At 41.2% G+C, this 25,721-nt stretch overlaps 1 protein-coding gene across 1 annotated transcript in view; it reads right to left on the bottom strand.

Annotated features, from left to right (window-relative positions):
* Positions 1 to 243: 243 nt before the first annotated feature.
* Positions 244 to 25,721, bottom strand: part of GSDME (gasdermin E) — a 52,042-nt gene continuing 26,564 nt past the window's right edge. Inside the window, exons 6-10 of the mRNA XM_081800919.1 lie at positions 24,624 to 24,785; positions 22,565 to 22,692; positions 20,542 to 20,737; positions 3,657 to 3,730; positions 244 to 681 (exon numbers count right to left, since the gene is read on the bottom strand). Coding sequence (XP_081657045.1) covers positions 451 to 681; positions 3,657 to 3,730; positions 20,542 to 20,737; positions 22,565 to 22,692; positions 24,624 to 24,785 — 791 coding nt within the window. The 3' untranslated portion in view covers positions 244 to 450. The remainder of the gene's footprint in view (positions 682 to 3,656; positions 3,731 to 20,541; positions 20,738 to 22,564; positions 22,693 to 24,623; positions 24,786 to 25,721) is intronic.

Below are 25,721 nucleotides of genomic sequence, written 5' to 3'. Positions count from 1 at the left end.
ACAGCTAGACCCCTAAAGAAGGGTCACCTACTAATTATTTTAGTATAATTTTGTTTAGCAGAATATATGTACTATAATGGCATTTACAGTTCATTTGTCAATCAGCACATCTAAAACAGACTCTTCTATAAATTGTCTTCCTATGGCATTTACAATTTAAAATGAATTTTTGGATCAAAACCAAACTCATCTGTTTTTGTATAGCAGAAAAAGATAGGCGGACCAATTATTTTCTGCAGAAAAAAGTCTGTACACTAGCTTAGAATTCTCAACCCTCCTCTAGCTCTTCAGATGCTAAAATCTAACTTAGACATTGGGTCATTAGCACAGGCCTTTTATGAAAAACTGTTTACAGAGTACCTGGTGGCTAAACTCAGTAGTATCTTAACAGTGCTGAAAAATACCCAGCCTTGGCTGATAACATGTACTTGTAATTCACATATGATGTTATTAATGTGCTCTGCCTAAAGCACAGAGTCCGTTCAGGCTTATATAAAGAATTAGTGGGAAAATGCTAGGGTCCTTCTGGGTGACAGCTTTCACAGATGACTGCAGTCTCTCCAGGTTCATGTTGGCTAAGGCAAACAAACGCTGCACAATCATAAACTTTTCCATATCCTTCAGAGGAGCCAAGTCTGGATTTTCAAGATCAGATACTCCATCATCAGAGAGAGCATGGAGCTGAAATGACACATTTAAGCAAATTCATTTAAAAATGTTACAGAAAAACCACATAGGTGAATAGTAATGTACTTCTAGATGATTATGGGGAAAAATTAAATTGTTACTGTTTTTTAAATTCCCCCCAAGTAGTGCAGAAAAACCCTTAAGATGTAACAAGATTTGTTTCTCCCAGGCCAGGACCTTACGCCTGATTTTTCCAATTTGCCTGGAGTTCTGACTGAATCTCCACTCTGAATTCTACCTTCTACTAGATCCCTTAACTTCAGGAGATGAGAAAGTTCAGAATGTAACTTTCCCATACACAACAGTATGTACGGTTTGATTTTTCTTTTTATTTTAATGATAGTAGAATTTCTTAAATAGTTGCTTGATGTCCTCAAAGGGATAGGTACCACAGTTCAGTTATACTTCCTGCCTCAAGAACCTTTGCCCTTGCTATTCCTACCTGGGACACTCTTCTTCCAGAGCTCCATGTAAACCTTTTCTTCTCATCTCTCATTGTCCACTGAAATGCCTCATCAGAAGGGCCTTTCCTACTCCCCCCTCTACCCCCATATCCCAGCCACTATTACTCTACTGTCTTTCTGAAATTATCCTCTTGATAGTTACTGTTTAGTCTGTTTTCTAAAACCTAAGCTTTTTAGGAGACCAGGGCCCCAGTCTGTCATAGAACATGGGCCGTCAATGTGTTGAATGAATGTTAGCTCTTCAGAGAGGTCATTTCAGATGCTGCTCTAATATTTTTTTTAAATCTTCAGTAATTACAAAGATTAGTTGATTTGATTTTTACCAGGCATTCAAAACCAGATCAGATTAATGTAGAGTAAAATTTAAAAAAAAAAAAAAAAAAGTAAACCTCTAAAGTATGTGTGAATGTTAACTGAATCAGAAGAGAATCCAAAAGGTTTCCAGAAATCTTACTAAAAGCTTGCTCCAATGTCCAAAGGGCAGCAGTCATTTGACTATAAAAGTACTTGTGTGTCTATTATCAAAATAAGCCTTAACAAATGTACACCGTGTAGATTCACCAACTGCCACTCACACAGTGTTACCACAGGCTTAAGAGCAACCTTTGGCTAAGACCATAAACTATCAGTTTTGCCTTAGAAAGTAGATTAGGCCTACTCTTTGAGCAGAGCAGAAGCACCATATTCCAGTAATTTAAGAGTGAGCTGCACTGGCACATGCTGCCCTCAGCGGGCTCTGTGTCTGGGGTCTGAGCAGCATCCAGTTTCCTTCCCTGAACAGCTGCCAGCCCCATGTGCCCAGAGGCACTTCTAGGTATGAAAGATTACAGCCACCCAAAGGGTGGTGGGGCAAAAGTGACGGTCTACTGATGATTCTGTCTGATCCTATTCTTCTAAAAGCCCCTCAAAGTTACTCTGGCCAGCAGACAAGAAAAGATAGGAATGCTGGTACATTTCTGTACCCTGTTCTAAGTAAATCCCTGTAAGTAACTCGACACCCAAATTCCTTCAGGAGGCAGGAACCTCATTGTCTTAAGGATTGTTGCAATATCTAGGGCAGATTATGTGAAGATACCCAGGAAATTGTTTAAAGGAAAATTTTTTTCTTTACTTAAGCAGCCCCCCAAAAGCAGACAAATGACTCTGTGGGTGGGTAGTTTTGTGCTCGTGTAGAATACCAGCCATCCTGGAACTCCAAATGTGTCCTCCTGGCTATGCTCAGACCAACAAAACAGAACTTGGAAGCAACACAAAGATCAAATCTAACGCTTACTGCAGGGAAGATGACAAGTAAGTGTGAGTTTGTTGGGAGAGGGAATTAGCTAATGTGGTCTTGCAGTATTTTGATGATTTTGTAAATCTTTACTAAGGGTAACCTGGGAGATACTAAGCACTCAGTTACTGCAACAGAGAGCTGGGCTATGAAAGCAGAGCTACTGCCGTGCTCATCACTGCACACAATTAGGTAATGGTATTTATTATCTCCATAACCCAACTACACCACCAGACAGAACATACATGCTGTCATGTTTTCAAGTAGTTCAGTTTTAGTGATCAAAGTATAAGAACTCAGCATTCTTCTGGGTGGGTAGAATCTACTTTCAGATGTGAATGGGTTCTAAACTCCTCCTTGGAATGATGCCTTGTTCAGATGTCTTTGCTATGCACAGAAGTACCCAAGGCCCTAAGCATGGTGTTCAAGCTCCCAGAGCGGATGGGTAACAAATTTCAGGATCCTGGCCAGGCACTTAATCTCAAGACCTGCTTCCTAGATCTGGGAGCAAAGCTCTGAGCTTTGGTCTTTTGAGCCTACATAGCATCTTGGTCTGTACTCTTAGTAACTAACCAGACCTTAAAATAATCCAACCAGGTGTGTTCAGCTACTCTGCCCCGGGCTGAGCAACACCTGCCCCATTGGAGTGGTTTCTGGACAGCCTATTGATGGCTCCTTCTATTAATGACCAGTTTGTAATTTAAAAAGGAAAAGCTTAATCTTAACTCTCTAGGGCTAAGCTCATCATTACCTAACTCTTGCTCTTGCCATGAAATTTCCTTAGGGCACAAAGCTAATGATCTGAGACAAAGCAGTCCTCTCAAATACCTCCCTGGTGAATTAGATGCAGAGCTGAATCAAACTGGTCTAGCCCTCGCACTGCCATTGCAAATAACAGGGTGTCAGGCTCCTTCTCTGCAATGTTACAACCAAACTTTGGCCAAAATTCTCTCCAAACAAACAGTGGGGAAAGCTTGAGATTTGGAAGCTAATGACAAGGTTGGGTCCTAGCCCTGTAAGCAAGTTCTCTGTACAAATGCTTTTCCTCTCAGCCTCAGTCTTCCTGTAGAATAGAATGTGTGGTAGGATGTGGATGGTGTGTAAAAAAAAGTGGGGTTAGTAATAATACCTGTTTAAACTATTTTGAAGAGCTATTGTAGATGAAAAATTCTAAAGGTGTTTTATCAATTGTTAGGTGCCCATTCCCAGATCCCCACTGAGAGGTTCCTTACCAAGTGACACAGCGTAGGAATAATCTGGAGTTTACAGCAAGCACCCAGCAGCGCTGCTGCATTATCTGGCATTTCTGCAGGAGACAAAAATTAGTGTCTAAAAAACAAAAAAAAAAAATCCATGGGAACCGGCCAGCCCCTGAATTGTATCTAATTTATACATTAGTGCTCTCCCAGCAGCCAGGCAGAGGACATGCTCAGTAATTACTGAATAAATGAATGAATGGTGCTAGACAGGCAACAAAGGCCTTTTAGAAAACAGATGTTGGAATAAGGTAACCAGCTCTGTGTTCACTAGAGGATAGTCCTTAACATTCAATTTGCCAATCAAGAAGAACTGTACAGACTCCAGGAAAAGCAAATCATATTGAAAAGTAGAACCTACCTTTTCCTGAAGATGGCAAAGAAGGAAGCCCCTGCCCCTCCCAAAGTCAAAGCAAAGGCTTTGAAGGCCAAGAAAACAATGCTGAAATGCATCCACAGTCACACCCACAAAAAATCCATGTCACCTACTTTTTTTTTAAGATTAATTTATTCATTTGAGAGGGAGAGAGAAGCAGACTCCTTGCTGAGCAGGGAGCCTGACACAGGGCTCGATCCCAAGATCATTACCCAATCTGAAGGCTCAACTGAGCCACCTAGGTGCCCCCACATGTCAACTACTTTTTGACAGCCTGAGACACTGTGTGTCTGAAGACAGCCCAAATAGCCTCAAAAGAGTGCACCCCAGGAGAAACTAGCTGGACCACCATGCCATCATTTAAGTTCCCCGACTACCAAGTCAGCCATGAAGACAACACACTTGTGTTCACTGTGGACGTCAAGGCCAGCAAGCACCAGACTGTGAAGAAGCTCTATGACATGGACATAGCCAAGGTCAACACCCTGATCAGGCCTGATAGAAGGTGGCATATGTTCAACTGGCTCCTGACTATGAAGCTTTGGATGTTGCCAACAAAATTGGGATAATCTAAACTGAATCTAGCCAGCTAAATCGTAAATATAAATTTCCCGACCAAAAAAAAGTAGAACCTAGAATTTGGTAACAAGAACTGTATTTGAGCTCTGCTACGTATTTGGGGTGTGACTTTGGGTATACCTCTAGGACATGTTTCCTCATTTGACCAACAATAGTTTTGTTTTTGCAGATGTCCGAGAACAGGGTAAAGTATGAAGGGTTCCACTCAGGTCATTAGTCATTTTGGGGAGAAAAATGCAATGTGGCTGGACAAAGGGGTGGCACTGCAGAACCCTCCAGCCCACCACTAGCTCAACACAAGGGGCACCAGTGACAGAAGAAGTTGGTGGAGGGCTGTACCAGAAGGGCCCTGCCAAGTCCCAGGGAAAGGAAATCCAAGTCAGTGTTATTGAAAATAGATTTTAAATCCCAACCAGGGTAAGTTTCTAAAAGAACCCAATCTCTCAGGATATAACCTTTGAACTGAAAAGGCAAAAGAGGGAAGAGAGTCACCTGCTGCATCACCTGGCCCAGGAACCACTTAAGAACTCTGTCCATCTCCTGCATTATTTATAAACAGCAGGTCACTGAGGCTGTGACCCAGCAAAGTACAATGAAACATATCCTATTCCTAAGGGAGGAAGGCTGCTAGGAGGATGGGGCAGCTCTAGGGAATGATCCTGCTTGAAAACACCCTAAAATTGCATTTAAATGTTGTGTGTGCATTTGCCCACAGAGAAGATCAACAGCCAACAAATTATCATGGAGGCCCTTATCCCAAATCAGGAAGATAAAGCTGGTAAGTACAGGCCCCCTGGTGGAAGGATCACAGGACCTGGAAGGGCAATGACAAAGTCACCTGGGACATGAAGTCCTAGCTGAACCACTGTCACACCTCATCTGCCCTGTTCATGCCTCCATTCCTTCAGTTTTCAGGTGGCTCCTGAGTCCCATGTAACCATCATCATCCACCCGCCCCCCACCACCCTTATTCTTGGAAATACTTTAGTTCCATGTTATGCAGATTCACTATTTTGAGTATGGCACTAGGGACACAAGGATGAAATAATTTCCTGTGGGTGCAGATGATTATTTTCTCCTACCTCAGCACCTAGCAGTGCCTAAAACACAGAAGCTTCTTCAGTATTTCTCAAGTTGAAATCTCTTCCATATTCTGACTGTTTTACAAATTACACCTGGGGAGTTCATGCTTATGGTCACTAAGTGTTTGAGGAAGTGTTCAAGAGACAGGAAAGATGCTGGGATTAAAGTGCTTTAAACAAGTTAAGCATGAAGAGGCTCGTTCAAAGTGGTGATGTAGGAAGATCCTGAACTTACCTCCAGCCAAATATGGAACAGTTTCCTTGGGGAAAAAAAAAAACTACACAGCCAGCAAACAAAAAACTGACATCTAAGCAAGTAGGAAAAAAACCCCACAGTTGGAAGGGAACTCAAAAGCTTCTCTGAGGAGCAAAGAGTTTAGTTTTAACCCCACATTTTTAAGACAGGCACTGGAGGGACCAGCTCCCCAGATACCTAGCTTTGAAAGCCAGTGGGGCTCATGTTCATGAGACCCACAAGGCTATAGCAAACTGAGAAATGGTTCTTAAAGGCCTTGCCCATGGACTTACCTGCACAAAGTCAGCCCTTTGAAAGGGGTCCAGACTTTCGTTAACTTAAAGCAGCACTCTGAAGGCAGACCTCTCAAAAGAGCAAGGGGCCTGCTGGAGTACACTGTGAGGATGGGGGCTAGTGCTTACCATCTTTGCATCCTTCCTCTACCACACTCCAAGGCACCCATATCTCCTGGAAGGGAGCTGTTACACAAGTCTGATGTTCTAGTTTTTATGGCTGCCTTTTGAGAGCCTGGGCCCTATGGGACTGTAACAAATGGAGAGCCAGTTCTTGGCTGACTACTACCCACAGTCTTTCTGTGATAGAGGCCTACTTATAGGAGGGGAAGATGGCAGCTGAATAAGAGGATCTTAGGTTTGCCTCATTCCACAAATACAACTAGATAACTATCCTATCATCCTAATAACCCCAGAAATCTATCTAAAGACTGGTAGAACAAACTTCACAAGTAAAGGTAGAGAAAAGACCACAGCAATCAAGATAGGAAGGACAGAGATGTGGCTTGGGAGAGAAATGGATTGTGGCAACAGCAGTGGGGAGGGAGCCGTGGTCACAGAGAAGGGCAAAAGATAGACTAGCATACAGGGGAGCATACAAGGAAAACAAATCCCCATAGCAATTGGCTTGGAAAGCAGGACGGCTCATATTTTGTGACTTCTTGCAATCAGTGGTGCTTAAAGCCTGGAGTTTTAAATTAAAAGGTCACCATGCTTGGCTCTGGGAGAGCTTGGAGGACATTGCCTGCCTTCTCTCCAAGAGCAGCCACAAACATGGAAACAGGAATGTGAAGAGCCTCTAGAGCCCACAGTGGTGAGGTTATCTGCTCATCTTGTAGTGTGTCCCAGAGAGACCCCTCCAGGACCATAGGAACTGGCAGGTGCCATTTCCCTCCCCAACCCATCAGCATAAAAGCAGAGCCATCTGTGGGAACCAGCACAATGTGAACACTCACTCTAAACTCATTTACACCAAGCCCTGTGCTCTGGAAGAACTGCCTTTCCATTCATGCTTGCCTCAGTCCCAGGATAGTAGGTCCCCTCCCCCAAACTCCTGCCAACACAGCATCTCCTGATTTGCAGGTTTTGAGGCCTCAGTTCCAGTGGCAGCAGAGTTCTCATTACATGCAGACCAGGGCACACCTAGGTAAAATGTGCCACATACAGACCAGAGACCAAACACTACCCACAACAGGCAAGGAGAGCCTCGGCAAATGACTAGTCTGAAGCATAAAGAGGCCAGGACTCATTGGAGACACTCCCAGAAGTGCTGGGACACTACACTGCAGGGCACTACATGTAGGACCTCTTCTTCATAAAGCCATTACCCTCAGGAACAGGAGACATAGCTAACTTTCCTAACACAGAGAAACAGGCAGAGAGACTTCGACAAAATGAGAAGATAGAGGAATTTGTCCAGAATGAAAGAACAAGACAAGGCCAGGGCCAGAGATCTAAGTGAAACAGATATAGTAACATGCCTAATAAAGAATTTAAAGCAACGATCATAAGAATACTCACTGGACTTGAGAAAAGAGTGGAGGATGTCAGTGAGACCATTAACACAGAGATAAGGAGTAACAAAGCAGAGATAAAGAGCTCAATAAACAAAGTGAGAAACACACTTGGTGGAATGAACAGCAGGCTAGAAGCATGGGAATTAATGACCTAGAAGACAGAGTAATGGAAAGGAATCAAGCTGAACAAAACAGGGGAAAAAAAGAATCCTGCAAAACAAGAACAGACATAGGGAACTCTGACTCCATCAAATATAATAACATTCATATTATAGGAGTCAGAAGAAAGAGAGAAAAGCGGGCAGAGAGTTTATTTGAAGAAATAGCTGGAAACTTCCCTAAACCGGGGAAGGAAACATATCCAGAAGGCACAGAGAAACCCCAATAAAAGCAGATACACACAAAGACATATTGTAATTAAAACAGAAAAATACAGTGATAATGAAAATATATTAAAAATGACAAGACAAGGAAGGCAGTTACATACAAAGAAAACCCCATAAAGCTGTCAGTGGATTTTTCAGCACAAACTTTCCAACCCAGAAAGGAGTACCATGATATATTCAAAGTACTGAATGGGAAAAATGGCAGCCAAGAATACTCTATCTAGCAAGGCTATTATTCATAATAGAAGGAGATGGACTTTCCAAAACAAAAAGTAAAGGAGCTCACAACGACTAAAACAACCCTGCAAGAAATATTAAAGGGAACTCGGAGTGGAAAGGAAAGACCAAAAATTATAGCATGAAGGTAGAAAACACAAAAGCACTAAAATCAAATATTTCTGTGAAAAATCAGTCAAGGAACTCACAAAATAAAGGATGTAAAATATGACACCATATACCTAAAACGTGGGGATAGGAGGAATAAAAAATGGGTTCAAACATAAACAACCATCAATTTAAAACAGACTGCTATATGCAGAAGATGTTATACCACAAATCAAAAACCACTAATGAATATGGAAAGAATTTTTAAAAATCCAAATGTATCACTAATGAAAACCAGCAAACCATGAAGGGGAGAAAGACAAGAAAGAATCAGAGAAAATGTTCAGAAACCACACAACAAGTTAAAAAAAAAAAAGGCAATAAATACATGTCTATCAATACTTTGGAATGAGGGGTGCAACTGGGTGGCTCACTCAGTTAAGCATCCAATTCTTGATTTTGGCTCAGGTCATGACCTCAGGGTCCTGAGACTGAGCCCCAAGTCAGGCTCCATGCTAGGCGTGGAGCCTGCTTAAGATCCTCTCTCTCTCTCCCTCTGCCCCATCTCTCTCAAAAAAAAAATTAAATCTTCGAATGAAAAAAGGACTAAATGTTCCAATCAAAAGACAAAGCGGCAGAATAGATTTAAAAAACAAGACCCATTCTATATGCTTCCTACAAGAGTCTTTTTTTTTTTTAAAGATTTTATTTATTTATTTGAGAGAGAATGAGAGAGAGAGAGCACATGAGAGGGGGGAGGGTCAGAGGGAGAAGCAGACTCCCTGCCGAGCAGGGAGCCCGATGTGGGACTCGATCCCGGGACTCCAGGATCATGACCTGAGCCGAAGGCAGTCACCCAACGAACTGAGCCACCCAGGCGCCCCAAGAGAGTCATTTTAGACATAAAAACACCAGCCAATTGAAACTGAGGGGATAGAGAAACATTTATCATGCAAATGGATGTCAAAAGAAAGCCAGAGTAGTGGTACTTATGTTGGACAAAAGACTTTAAAACAAAAACTATAATAAGAGACAAGAGCACTATGTAATAATAAAAGAAACAATCCAACAAGAAGATATAACAATTGTAAATATTTATGCATCCAACGTGGGGACACCCAAATACATAAAACGGTTAACAACAAACATAAGGGAAATAATCTGTAATAATACAGTAATAGTAGGGGACTTTAACACCCCACTTACATCAATGGACAGATCATCCAAACAGAAAATCAACAAGAAAACAATGGCTTTGACACAATGGACCACATGGATAAATATTCAGAACACTCCATCCTAAAGAATGTATATTCTATTCAAGTGCACATTGAACATTCTCCAGAACAGATCATGTATTAGGCCACAGAGAAAGCCTCAACAAATTTAAAAAGATCAGAATCACACCATGCATCTTTTCTGACTACAACATTATGAAACTAGAAGTCAACAACAAGAAAAAAATCTGGGAAGACCACAAATACAAGGAGGTTAAATAACATTCTACTAAACAGTCAATGGGTCAACCAGGAAATGAAAGAAGAAATTAAGAAGTACATGGAAACAAATGAAACTGAAAATACAATGGTCCCTAAAACCTTTGATGCAGCAAAAGTGGTCATAAGAGGGAAGTATGTAGGAAAACAGGCCTACCTCAAGAAGAAAAATGTCAAACAACCTAATCTTACACCTAAAGGAGCTAGAAAAAGGACAAAACCTAAAGCCAGCAGAAGGAAGGAAATAATAAAGATTAGAGCAGAAATAAATGATATAGAAACTGAAAAGTAGAACAGCTCAATGAAACCAGGAGCTGGTTCTTTGGGGGAAAAAAATCAGTGATATTGATAAATCACCAGCCAGACCTATGAAGAAAAAAGAGAAAGGACCCAAATAAATAAAATCACAAATGAGAGATTAGAAATACCAAACACCACAGAAATATAACTATACGAGAATATTATGAAAAACTATATGCCAACAAACTGAACAACCTAGAAGAAATGGATAAATTTCTAGAAACATATAGCTGACCAAAACTGAAGCAGGAAGAAATAGAAAATTTGAACAGACCAATTACCAGCAATGAAATTGAATCAATAATTTAAAAACTCCCAACAAAACTCCAAGACCAGATAGTTTCACAAGCCAATTCTGCCAAACATTTAAAGAATAATATGTATTCTTCTCAAACTATTCCAAAAAATAGGAAAGTAAGGAGAACTTCCAAATTCATTCTATGAGACCAGCATTACCCTGATACCAAAATTAAAGACACCACAAAAAAACAAGAACTACAGGCCAAGATCTCTGATGAACATAAATGCAAATATCATCAACAAAATACTAGCAAACAGAACCCAACAGTACATCAAAAAAATCATTCACCATGACGAAGGATTTATTCCTGGATTTATTTGTAAATCAATCAACATGACACATAACATCAATAAGAGAAAGGATAAGAACCATATGATCATTTCAATAGACACTGAAAAAAGCATTTGACAAAGTATAACATCCATTCATGACAAAAACCCTCAACAAAGTTGGTATAAAGGGAACATACCTCAACATCATAACAAAGGCCATTTGTGAAAAACCCAGAGCTAACATCATCCTCAGTGGGGACAAACTGAGAGCCTTTCCCCTAAAGTCAGGAACAAGACAATGATGTCCACTCTCAGCACTCTTATTCAACATAGTACTGAAAGTCCTAGCCACAGGATTCAAACAACAAAAAAAATAAAAGGCATTCAAATCGGCAAGGAAGAAGGCAAACTTTCACTCTTTGCAGATGACATACTATATATAGAAAACCCAAAAGAGTCCCATCAAAAAAACTGCTAGAACGGATAAACAAATTCAGTTAAGTGGCAGGATACAAAATCAATCTACAGAAATCTGTTGCAATAATGAAGCAGCGGAAGGAGAAATTAAGAAAACAATCCCATTGGGGCACCTGTGTGGCTGTCGGTTAAGCGTCTGCCTTCAGCTCAGGTCATGATCCCAGGGTCCTGGGATTGAGTCCCACATTGGGCTCCCTGCTCCACGAGTCTGCTTCTCCCTCTGCCTCTCCCCCCGCCCCCATTCTCTCAATCTCTCTTGCTCTCATGCTCTCTCAAATATTTTTTTTTTTTAAATCCCATTTACCGTTGCACCAAAAATAATAAGATACCTAGAAATAAACCTAAACAAAAAGGTAAAAAATTGTACTCTGAAAACTATAAAACATTGATGAAAAAATTGAGGACAACATAAAGAAATGGAAAGATTCTGTGCTCATGCATTGGAAAAACAAATACTGTTAGTATATCTATACAATCCAAAGCAATTCTACATATTTAATACAATCTCTATCAAAATTCCAACAGCACTTTTTACAAAACTAGAACAAACAATCCTAAAATTTGTATGGAACCACAAAAGACTCCAAATAGACAAGGCAGTCTTGAAAAACAAAAGCAAAGCTGGAGGCATCACAATTCTGGATATTAAGTTATATTACAAAGCTGTAGTAATCAAAACAGGACGATCCTGGCAAAAAAAACAGACATATAGATCATTGGACCAAAAGAGAAGACCCAGAAATAAGCCCACAATTATATGGTCAATTAATCTTCAACAAAGCAGGAAAGAATATCCAGGAAAGACAATCTCTTCAACAAATGGTGTTAGGAAAACTGGACAGCAACATGCAAAAGAATGAAACTGGACCACCTTCTTACACAAAAATAAACTCAAAATGGATTAAAGAGCTAAATGTAAGACAGGAAACCATGAAATTCCTAGAAAAGAACACAGCAACTTTTTTCTAGGTATGTCTTCTGAGGCAAGAAAACAAAAGCAAAAATGAACTGTTGGGCTACATCAAAATAAAAAGCTGCATGGTGAGGGAAACAACAAAACTAAAAGGCAACCTATGGAATGGGAGAAGATATTTGCACTGATATCTCTAATAAAGGTTAGTATCCAAAATTTATACAGAACTTCTATATATCAACATCCAAAAAAAACAAATAATCCAATTAAAAAAATGAGCAGAAGACGTGAACAGACATTCCTCCAAAGAAGACATACAGATGCCAACAGACACATGAAAAGATGCTCATCATCACACATCATCAGGGAGATGCAAATCAAAACTACAATGAGATATCACCTCACACCTGTCAAAATAGCTAAAATCAACAACACAAGAAACAACAGGTGTTGGCAAGGATGTGGAGAAAAAGGAACTTTCCTGCACTGTTGTTGGGAATGCAAACTGGTACAGCCACTGTGGGGAAAATGTATGGAGGTTTCTCAAAAAATTAGAACTACCCTACAATCCAGGAATTGCACTACTGGGTATTTACCCAAAGAATACAAAAGCACTAATTCAGAGGGATACATGCACATCTATATTTACAGGAGCATTATTTACATTAGCCAAATTGTGGAAGCAGCCCAAGTGTCCATGGATAGACGAATTGGGTGCAGAAGATGTGAGATATGTATACACATACACATATACACACACACACAATGGAATATTAGCCATAAAAAGGAATGTAATCTTGCCATGGACAAGTACATGGATGTTGCTAAAGTGTATAATATTAAGTGAAATAAGTCCATCAAAAACAAATACCATGCGATTTCACTCATATGTGGAATTTAAGAAAAATAAATGAGCCAAAAAAAAAAAAAAAAAGAGTGAAACCAAGAAACAGACTCTCAACTATAGAGAAGAAACTGATGGTTACCAGAGGGGAGGTGGGGGGGGAGGGATAGGTGAAATAGATGATGGGTATTAAATAATACACTTATGATGAGCACTGAGTAATATATAGAATTGTTGAATCACTATATTGTGCACCTGAAACTAATATAACACTGTATGTTAACTATACTGGAATTAAAATTTAAAAGTTAATAAAAGAAAAAAATGTTTAATTCTACATAGTAGTAAAAATACTATACAATGATTAGTTAAGGCATACACAAGACATAAAGGTATAAACTGACATCAAAACCTTAAAATGTGGTGGAGGAGGTAGTAAAACTGTGGGGCTTTAGAATGCATTCAAACTTTAGTTGTTACCAACTTAAAATAGACTATTATAAGGATGCCTGGGTAGCTCAGTTGGTTAAGCGTCCGCCTTTGACTCAGGTCATGATCCCTGGGTCCTGGGATCGAGCCCCACCTTGTGCTCCCTGTTCAGTGGGGAATCTGATTCTCCCTCTCCCTTTGCCCTTCCCTCTGCTCGTGCTCTCTCTCTCAAATAAATAAAATTGACTTTTAAAAATAAGTTGTTATATGTAAGCATCATGGTAACTGCAAAGCAACAACCTATAGTAGATACACAGAGAACAGAATCTAAGCATACAACTACAGAAAATCATCAAAGGAAGAGAGCAAGAAAGGGAACAAAAGACTACAAAACAGTCAAAAATTAAGTTTTTAATAGCAATAAGTACATACCTATTATTAACTAGTTTAAATATAAATGGACTAAATTCTCCAGTCAAAAGACAGAGTGGTTGAATGGAAAAAAAAAATTCAAAGGACCCATCTATATGCTGCCTACAAGAGACATAAGATGTCAAGATACAGGCTGGAAGTTGGTAAAAGGTATTCCATCTAAATGGAAACCAAAAGAAAGGGGGCATAGCTAAACTTAAACAAAATAGACTTCAAAACAAAGACTGTAATAAGACAAAAAAGTGCATTATATGATGATAAATGGGTCAGTACAACAAGAAAATATAACACATTTATGCACCCAGCATAAGAACACCTAAATACATAAAGCAAATATTAACAGACCTAAAGAGAGAAATACACACAATATAGTAATAGTAGGGAACTTCATACCCCACTTATCAGGGATAGATCATCCAGACAGATTATCAGTAGGGAAACCTCAGCCTTAAACAACACATTAAGATGGACTTAACAGATATATACAGAATACTCCCTAGGATAGATCACATATTATGCCACAAAACAAGTCTTAATAAATTTAAGAAGACTGTGATTGGGAAAGATGCTTAATATGATTTCAGTGGTATAAAACTAAAATCAATTAACAGAAGAAACTGGAAAAGTCACAAATATGTAGATATCAAAAATGCTACTCAGTGATCAATGGATGAAATTAGAAATCAAAGGAGAATTCAAAAGGTACCTTGAGACAAATGGAAATGGAAATAAAACATATTGAAACTTAATAGATGCAGTAAAGGCAGTTCAAGAGGGAAGTTCATGGCAATAATTTCCCCTAAGAAACAAGAAAAATCTCAAATACACATCATAACTTTATACCTGAAGGAACTAGGAAGGGAAGAATAAACTTAGCCCTAATTTAGTAGAAGGAAATAACAGAAGATCATAATGGAAATAAACAGAATAAAAAGACCAATACAATCAAGAGCTGGTTCTTTGATAAACCTTTAGCTACACTCATCAAGAAATAGAAGACTCAAGTAAATACAATCAGAAATAAAAGAGAAATTACAACTGATAACACAGAAATACAAAGGATCTTGAGAAACTACTATGAACAACTATACGCCAACAAATTGGACATGCTAGAAGAAATGGATGAATTCCTACATACAGCCTACCAAGACAAAATCAGGAAGAAATAGAAAAACTCAACAGACTGATTATGAGAAAGCAGACTAAATCAGTAACCAAAAACCTCCTAACAAACAAAAGTCCAGGACCAGATGGCTTCATGGATGATCTATAAAAGATTTGGGACGCCTGGGTGGCTCAGTCAGTTAAGCATCTGCCTTCAGCTCAGGTCATGATCCCAGGGTCCTGGGATTGAGTCCCGCATCGGGCTCCCTGCTCCGCGGGGAGCCTGCTTCTCCCTCTGCCTCTGCCTCTCTCTCTATCTCTCATGAATAAATAAATAAAATCTTTAAAAAAAAAAAAAAGAAATCTATAAAAGATTTAAAGAAAAATTAGGGCAACCCCTTCGGGTCCTCTCCCTCCTTGGGAGATTTTACTATCACTTTGCTATCGCTCAATAAATCTTGCTTTGCTGCCCACCGAAGGAAGGGAGGGAGGGAAGGAGAAAAGAGAAGAAAAGAAGAAAGAAAGGAGAGAGAGAGAAAAAGAAAGAAGAAGGAAGGAAAAGAGAAGAGAAAAGAAGAAGAAAAAGAAAAACTAATACTGGGGCACCCAGCTGGCCCAGTTGGTGGAGCACGTGACTCTTGATCCCAGGGTCGTGAGTTCAGGCCTCACGTTGGGCATAAAGCTTACTTAAATAAAAATACAATTTAAAGAAAAATTAATACTGATCCTTCTCAAACCCTTGGAATCTCCTTTTTCAAGGCCAGTATTACCATGATAACAAAACCAGACAAGGAGGCCACAAGAAAACTACAGACCAATATCCCTGATAAACATAGATGCAAAAGTCCTCAACAAAATATTCACAAGCTGACTTGAACAGTACATTAAAAGGCTCATACACCATGATCAAATGGGATTTATTCCAGGAATGCAAGGATGGCTGAACTTCCATAAAGCAAGCAACATCATACACCACAGTAACCAAGTGAAGGATAAGAATCATATAATCATCGCAATAGATGCAGAAAAAGCATTTGACAAAATTCAACATCCATTTATGATATTAAAAAAAAAGTCAATAAAGTATAGAGACCATGTACTTCAACATAAAAAGGCTATATATGACAAGCCCATAGCTAACATCATTAATGGTGAAAAGCAGAAAGCTTTTCCTCTAAGATCAGAAACAAGACAAGGATGCCCACTCTCACCACTTTTATTCAATATAATATTAGAATCCTAGCCAGAGCAATTAGGCTAGAAAAGGAAATAAAACACATCCAAATTGGAAAGAAAGAAGTAAAACCGTCACTATTTATAGATGACATGATACTATATATAAGAAATAAACACTACCAAAAAACTATTAGAACAAATAAATTTAAACAAGTTACAGGATACAAAATCAATACACAAAACTCTGTTGTGTTTCTATATACTAATGAATAATCAGAAGAGAAATTAAGAAAATCCCATTTATAATTACATCAAAAAGAATAAAATACCTAGGAATAAATTTAACCAAGGAGATGAAAGACCTCTACACTGAAAACTAGGACGCTGATGAAAGAAATTGAAGAAGACAAAAATAAATGGAAAAATAGTCTGTGTTCATGAATTGGAAGAATTAATATTGTTAAAATGTCCATACTACCCAAAGCAATGTACAGACTGGATACAATCTGTATCAAAATTCCAATGGTATTTTTCACAGAAATAGAACAAACAATTCTAAAATTTGTATGGAACCACAAAGACCCCAAATAGCCAAGGCAATCTTGAGAAAGAAGAACAAAGCTGGAGGCATCACATTGTCTTATTTCAAACTATATTACAAAGCTATACTGATCAAAACAGTACAGTATTGCATAAAAACAGACTATAGAGGGGCGCCTGGGTGGCTCAGTCATTAAACGGCTGCCTTCAGCTCAGGTCATGATCCCAGGGTCCTGGGATCGAGCCCCTCATCAGGCTCCCTGCTCGGCGGAGAGCCTGCTTCTCCCTCTCCCTCTGTCTGCTGCTCTGCCTACTTGTGCTCTGTGTTAAACAAATAAATAAAAATCTTTAAAAAAAAAAAAAAAGACTATAGATCAATGGAACAGAATAGAGAGCCCAGAATAAACCCAATTTATGACACAGAGCCAGAAATATACAATGGGGAGAAGACAGTCTCTTTAGTAAGCAGCACTGGGAAAATTGAACAGCCATATCAAAAGAATGAAACTGGATCACTGTTTTACACCATACACAAAAATTAACTCAGATTTGAACATAAGCCCCGAAACCACAAAACTCCTAGAAGAAAACAACAAAGGTAATAAGCAACTTGAGACTGCATTTGTGTCAAATCCACAAAAAAAATCACCAAAATCAAAGGCAACAAAACCAAAATTAAGTAGGACTACATCAAACCAAAGAACTGCACAGCAAAGGAAACCAACAAAATTAAAAGGCAACCTATTGAATGGGAAAAAATATTTACAAAGATAATTCTGATAAGGTGTTAATATCCAAAATATAAAAGGACTCCTATAACTCAATAGCAAAACAAACAAAAATCCCCCAACCATCTAATCAATATGAGCAAGGGATCTGAATAGACATTTTTCCAAAGACCTACAGATAGCCAATAGGTACATGAAAAGGTGCTTAATGTTACTAATCATCAGAGAAATGCCAATCAGAATCACAATGAGATATTACCTCACACCTGTTAGAATGGCTATTTTTCAAAAAGACAAATAGCAAGTGTTGGTGAGGATATGGGGAAAAGGGAATCCTTGTGCACTATTGGTAGGAATGTAAATTGGTACAGCCACTATGGAACAGTATGGAATTTAAAACTAGAACTGCCATATGATATAGCAATTCCACTTCTGGATAAGTATCTGAAGAAAATAAAAACACCAACCTCAGAAAATTTATATATGCACCCCCACATTCACTGCAGCATTACTTAAAATAAGATTTGGAAGCACTGATGGATGAATGGATAAAGAAAATGTGTGTATATACAGTGCAATATTATTCAGCCATGAAAAAGGAAGGAAAGAAGGAAATCTTGTCATTTGTGACATATGGACAGACCCTGAGGACATTATGCTAAGTGAAAAAGGTCAGGGAATGACAAATACCACATGATGTCACTTATATGTAGAATCTTTAAATAAACAAAAAGCTTATAGAGGACTCTGAGAAACAAACAGAATTCTAGAGGGGAGGGGGTGGGGGGATGGGCTAGCCTGGTGATGGGTATTAAGGAGGGCACGTTCTGCATGGAGCACTGGGTGTTATACACAAACAATGAATCATGGAACACTACATCAAAAACTAATGATGTAATGTATGGTGATTAACATAACAAAATAAAAAAAAAAAGCTCATAGATACAGAGAACAGATTGAGGGTTTCCAGAAGGAGGAGGCAAGTGGGGGGTTGGGAAAGATGGAAATGAATGAATGTGGTTAAAAGTACAAACTTCCAGCTATTAAAAAAGTGAATCATGAGCATGTAATGTACAGCATGATGTCTATCGTTAACAATACTGTATTGTATATTTGAAAGTTGCTAAAAATAAATGTTAAAAATTCTCATAAGAAAAAAATTTGTAAGAAAGAAAAATTTGTAACTATGTATTAACTAGACATACTGCGATCATTTTACAATGTATACAAATATGGAATTGTGGTACACCTAAAACTAATATGATGTAAATTTTATCTCTTTTTAAAAGTTAGGCACTATAAAGCTGGTAACTGGTGTTACTATTTAGAAAGCTGCAGACAGGACTCAAGGAGAGGCCATTTTCTGTTCCAGCATTTTCCCCAGGTTCTAAAGAGAGAAGACTGTTTTTACAAGAGGGAAAGGTCAACTCAGAAGGGCAGAGGATTGGGCACCTGGGTGGCTCAGTTGGTTAAGCGACTGCCTTCGGCTCAGGTCATGATCCTGGAGTCCCAGGATCGAGTCCCACATTGGGCTCCCGGCTCAGCAGGGAGCCTGCTTCTCCCTCTGACCCTCCCCCCTCTCATGTGCTCTCTCTCTCTCTCAAATAAATAAAATCTTTTAAAAATATATATATTGGGAAAAAAAGAAGGGCAGAGGATTAGCAGGAACACTTGGAAGGGCTTTACAATGAAAGAGCTGATCTGACCTCTGCAGTGACCAACATGTAAATGAGATATCAATTCAGAGAGATGCAAGAGGGCATTGTTGGTTCAGAAATTGACTAGATATTTTCAGCTGCACTTAAAGATTCCACTACCCCCAAGCTTCCAGCTCAGAAACAGCAAATCTCATGTTATGGGTCAACTCCCAACGGCTCCCTATGTGCAAGGTTGCAGAGAATTTGAACCTGTGTCCAGGTTTCAAGGAGCAGGGGACTGTGAGGCATTCATGATGTCAGACATATACTGCATATTTCATATCACTTCTGAACTAGCCTATTGATAGAAATATTTCAATAAGTAATATGGTATGTGAAGAAAAGGCCCTTCACATGCTGGAAAATTCTGGCCAGTGGGTTAGCCCCTGACAGAATGACTGTATTTAAAACCTCTAGTACACTGATGTTAACATCAGGGGGGAAAGGTTCTCTAGTGGGGTTCCACAGGCCTCTATCTTATGTCCTGTCCCAGCCAAAACTTTTATCCATGACTTAGAACAAGAGCATATATTCATCAGCATGTAGAGCTAAGAGAGGGATCCTCTATGATTAATTTTTAAAAAACTGAAGATCTGCTTGGCTTCTGTTCCTCTGTGGTGCTAGGGAGGAACCATGAATGCATCCTGAACTCAACACTTCTAATAATATCACCAGGAAGGGAAGTTGTGGGGAAAAGGATCCTGGGCTGATGGGCCAGGTCTTGCCTTTCCTTGAAGGAACTGAAAGCCTACACAGAGTGGCTACCTTCTGATACCGCAGCCTCTCTGGCATGGTGAATTATGGATGGCAGTGGTAGAGGAGTGGCAGGGCGGGGTCCACTGGTAGTTAGTGATAACTTCATGGCCATGCCCCTGCGAGGGCCATCTCAGGATCAGGGTAGAGGCTGTGTTGACTGGGCCCAGCATCCTAGTGCATCAGGATGCTCTCCACAGTCTCCCTGCCCAAATGGCCACAAAGTGGCCAATGAGTTTATAAAGAGGACCAGAAGTACCGAAACACTAGGGGAGAGAACCGTTGCCCAATGAAAGCCACTGCCACGCAGCAGTGTCAAGGCTCAAGTGTGAACCGCAGGCTGTGTTTGAGGAGAAGCCTTCCTGTGCTGCTGAGGGTGTGTGCCCGCTGACAGCCCTCCCCGGAGGAGGAGAGAGACATGCTCTCTGAGAGAACAGAGGAGGCTGGTGTCACACGAGTCTGACTTTTCACGGCAATCATAAAAGCTTCCTCAGCCTTCCACTGACCCTCCCTATACTGCTGAAAGGGAGGAAACCACAGGTACCAAATCTTCCACAATAGCAAGCAAAGCAATTTCAGAGCAGCAACAGCATTCCTTTTTCCATACCTGCTAGGGCACTGACCAAGAAGTAGGCTGTAGAAAAGAGCTTCTGGTTGCTGAGTGTATCCGCCAGGCCTGGACACCCACCCCGTACTCCGTACCCCACCAAACATAGGAAAGCCATGACGTCCTGCTGCTGTGGGGGCTTCAGCTCCCCCAGTATTGCCAGTGGGGGTGACAGGCCGCTCACCACATCCTCACACTGCAGGGAGAGGAGAAAAGAGACAGACATAGTAAAGCCAGAGGCCAAGCTGAGCCTCTGCCCCACGACATGCAACCGCTTACCCTTCCACTATCTCACAAGAAAAGCAAAACCCTGCATTCTTTTCTGTTTTGAAATCACTAATCTCTCATAAGGAGAGAGTAAACAGCCTTGCCAGGTACTATTCTCTCAAAGAGAGGGGAGGACGGATGCAGGGAACTATGGATAGAACCTTCCAGGACAAGGCAGGGTCTGTCAGGTTGTACCAGGAACCAGGAATAGGTGACTACATGCAGAACTAAGGAAGGGAACATAAAGCATTGTCCCATCATGGTTCTCCAGCTTTTAACTTAGCATACCAGCCCCCAGCCACATTCCCAGCTGGGCCCAAGGCAGCCTCAGCCATCTACATTGGGCCTGCTGGGAGGTGGGTGGCCCTGCCAGTGAAGGCCACCTCAGCCAGCTCAGGACCACCTAGTGAGCTCGTCTCCATTGTAACCTCCACATCAGATGCATTCATAAACGAGCCCACCAGCCCACACCACCTGAGCAGCTTGCTCCTGCACCTGACAGGGCAGTTGATGTTCTTTCCAAAGGGGACTGGTCTGAGATTTCCCTCTTGGAAGGAGCTATTTTAGGAAGTATAAATCAGTGGGCTTTTTGAAACATTTGTATTCTCCCTGGGGCTAGCACACCCTTCTGTGAGCTTCACATCCTCCAGAACACCCCAGATCTCCTGGACTGTTGGGACTATTTCAACAATTGCAGGTTCCATCACTGGTAGCTAAACTCTTTTGGCACAATCCAATTGCAAGAGGGAAAAATAACTGAATGCTCTCTTGGAAACCATTAAGCACTGAATCAGAAAATCAGAGTTCAACAACTCTGAATAATAGAATAACAAAAAAAACAAAATAAAACAAAAAGCTATCATATAAATCATCTTAATAGTGCCCCAGCCCCCTTAACAAAGGAGAGTACAAAGTCTGGCAGGTGGGCAGCTGGTGTGTCCCTCACCATTTGTACAAATAACAGTTAAGGAATTCAACCTTCCCAGAAAATCCTTCTGCTACAAAACAGAAAAATATAAAGGCCTGCTTTTTAACCTATTCTAAATAGAATAAGTTGACTTATTGGACTCTACCACACAGCCCCCTTGTAGTGGGGTGGAATCATGGCCCTCAAATATATGTTCACCTGGAACTTCAGAGTATGACCTTATTTGGAGTAGGAGTAAGAGTCTGCAGATATAATTGAGGTAAGGATCTCAAGATGAGATGCTCCTAGACTGGAGTGGGCCCCTATATCCAATGGTGAGTGTCCTTTAAGAGAAAAGGGGAGGACACTGACACAGAGGACAGAGGCATGGGGAGACAGAGACTGGAGCAGTGTGGCCACAAGCCAAGGAGCATCAGGAGCCACCAGAAGCTGGAAGAGGCAGGGAAGAGTTCTCCACCCCCCACCCCACCCCCGAGCCTGTGGGGGAAGCAGGGCCCTGCTGACATCTCAGCTCCAGACTTCTGGCCTCCAGAACGAACTCTAAGAGAATAAATTTCTGTTGTTCGAAGCCACAGAGTTTGTAGTAACTTGTTCCAACAGCCCTTAGGGAACCAATCTACCCTTCAATTCCTGACATCAACCACCTTTCTTCGGTTAGAACACTAAGGACCTGGGAGTTAGAAAAAAAGAAGCTTGAAGGTTTAAAGGAGGTGGGGACATTTCAAATACAATCTTATCCCAGCTCACGGCTTTATCCCAAGAGGTCTAGCCTGCCCACATCTCCCGGAAACCCAGGTGGAAACAGTCTCGAGAGGTCCCTGGTCTTACCACTTGCTCCAGGGCCATAAGTGACTCTTCGTCAGACAGGACCGCCTGGAAGACATTGTTCAGTGCTGTCTGCTGCTGTTCCGGCAGCCCCGCAAAGGGATGGAAGTTCCTCTCCAAGAGCAGAGTGGCTGTGAAGGCACAGTGCGCCCCGCGTCAGGACCGCCGTGCACGCCTCCAGACGGGGGACTCCCCTGAGCAGGGCCAGTCGTGGACCTCAAGTCAGGCCTCGAGCTGGCTACCGCCCTGCACGTTTTCAACAACCAGAAACAAGGGGGACGAAAAGAGACAAGCGAGAGGGCTGCCCAGATCTGCTTCCGACTTCACTCTTTTGTTCTGATGACTCACTAAACATTATGTCTATTATCCTGGAAAAGTCTGATCAATTATTTAGACCCCTCTTTAGCATGATTTCTAGAGAAGTAAGTTATCCAGGCTGAATTACTAACCAGTCAGTGCTTTTACAGGGCTCCACAGCCATAGAAATCCAAAGGCCATTATTTTCCATGTTCTTTCTTCTAACACCATGCAGTTTTTTTATCCTTTAATATTTAATGCTTGCTTCTCAAAGTCTGACACCCTGTTTTCATGGCAAACACAGCCATTCCACTTTTCCCACTCATTATTCTTCACCCATCCTGGAGAACAGGCACACAGGCCCATCTGGCTAGGTTATGCACATCCTCTGCAGGATGCTTGAGGCTCTCTCCTTAAATCTTTTTTTTTTTAAGACACTGAAACACTTCTAGTAAATTAAGCCCAGTGGGGATTTACAAGCAAGATTTGATAAACCACAGCTTTCATATGCAGGGATGCATACTAATACATAATGTACTACACGTCTGCTGATGGCAAATTCCATCACACAGCTGTCAGCCACATGGAGAGAACAGGTCACATCAGTCCCTGACATATTCAAAAACTTCCCTATGAACACAGATGGGTCTTTGCCACGCCAGCCTAGAGAGAAGAGCTTTCCTGGTTGGTCTGGAGTCTGAGGGCACAAAGGCCAGGCTGCCCCCCATCCTACTCCTGTTTCACAGGCCCACCCATCCCATTCCACCCCAGGCTGACTAGAATGGCCAACAGACAGGGTGGACTGGTGGAGAGGAAATTATAAGGAAGCTGCAGCCCACGACCTGTCTCGTCACTTCCCTGTAGCACAGTTCAAAGCTGCGGGGCCGCTCTGCTGTGGTTCTAACCCATAGCAGTGCTGAAACGGCAGCTGGAAGTCACACCCAATCATCCATCTCAAAGAAGCAGAGAATGGGGACGCCCCATCTTAAGATTGGGCCTTCCTTGCCATTTCTTCCAACACTGGCACTTTTGCTACAGAAACAGAAGCATCTTCTGGTTTGGGACTCACCAAAGCCCCACAGGTAAGAATCTTATCGTCCCAGCCAGACCATATTCTGAGCTGCTCCTAGCTCTTTTTACCAAGCTCTTTCCTGATTGTGTGTTTCACCTTTTCCTTGCCTGTTTCCTCTCCTGACATACACTGCGCTCCCCCACCCCCCCCCAGACCACCACGAGAAAAGCCAATTTTTTAAAACACAACACGCTACGGAGAATAAAAGGAGCTGCTGCAGGCACGTCCCAGGTACTCCCCTCCTCCTCACCGGATGCCATGGCACTGCAGTGCTTCAAGCCATGTGGACAGAGAGCCCCCAAGAGAGCATTTCAAAATGCTGACAAAGCCTTGCCTGTGTTGGCAGTGAAGGCTGGAATATCACGAAACAGATGCAAATTTGGGGTTCCCTCTCTTTGTTGCTGACTAGCTATTTTTAATGCAAGCCTTCTATGGTTAAAATGAAAGAAAATGCCCTCTCAGTCCTCAGTCTTCCACCCCTTCCTCAAAACATGGCACCTAAGACCTGAGGTTCCCTAAGATCCCACTGAGGTGCATCCTGCTGAGTGGACTATGTCCCACTTGGAGGCATTGTCCTCTCTGTTCTCCATTAAGTCTCTAAGGAGTCCTCGACCATGAAGGCCAGCCACATCACCTCTTGCAGCGCAGTGCAAGTAGCCATCAGCTCACCACACCCAACCCTGCTGGCAATACCTTGTTTTAAAACACTCAACGGCCAATCCAGGGCAGATGGTCCCTGCCCAGCATCTGGCATGTCCCCAGATGCAAACTCTTGAAAGGGCAGAGGGTCCATGAAGACAGAGCCACTTCTCTCGAGCTCAAAGCCACCATGCTTCCCTTGTAGGAGGCAGAATTCTGTAATGTGGGAGAAAAGGACAAGCCAGGCACAGGGTTAGCCGGGCCTTGTTAGCACACATCAGACCCAGCTTTACCTAATGGGGAAGGGGGGTAGAGGACACATGCACTCTGATCCCATAAACCCACTTCCTACACGTTAGGCTATTTGATGAAAACTCAGCCTCTTCCTATGGTTACAGGAGAAATGGCTATTCTCGTCTCCAGTGTGTCCTCTCTGAAGAGGTAGGAAGCAGTCTTTCAAACGGAAGTATTTCCTTAGCCTAATTTGAACAGTTAAATACCAAAATTCAACTAAGTAAATTTTAAAGTGACACCATTTGGGGCCTGTGGTTTTGTTCTTAACAAAACCAAATCTTACACAACTCATCATGTATGAAACAAAAAATTTAAATGTGATTAATAAATTTGATTTGATTGAAATGATAATATTAAAGTATTATAATATATTTAAGTATACAAGTGGTATGTAGTTGTATTTTTAAAGTCTTAACTTTTCATTAGTAAATCAAATAATACAGAATAAAAAATGAACTTTTTTTTTTTATTCTTATGTTAATCCCCATACATTACATCATTAGTTTTAGATGAAGTGTTCCATGATTCATTGTTTGTGCATAACACCCAGTGCTCCATGCAGAATGTGCCCTCCTCAATACCCACCACCAGGCTAACCCATCCTCCCAACCCCCTCCCTCTAGAACCCTGTTAGCTTTTCAGAGTCCATCGTCTCTCATGGTTTGTCTACCCCTCCGATTTCCCCCGCTTCATTCTTCCCCTCCCGCTACCTTCTTCTTCTTCTTTTTTTTTTTTCTTAACATATATTGCATTATTTGTTTCAGAAGTACAGATCTGAGATTCAACAGTCTTGCACAATTCACAGTGCTTACCAGAGCACATACCCTCCCCAGTGTCTATCACCCAGTCACCCCATCC

The sequence above is a fragment of the Leptonychotes weddellii genome, chromosome 12 (genome assembly GCF_054177405.1).
Source record: "Leptonychotes weddellii isolate Sample4059 chromosome 12, ASM5417740v2, whole genome shotgun sequence".
NCBI lineage: Eukaryota > Metazoa > Chordata > Mammalia > Carnivora > Phocidae > Leptonychotes > Leptonychotes weddellii.
This window is presented reverse-complemented; position numbering and strand designations above follow the sequence as displayed.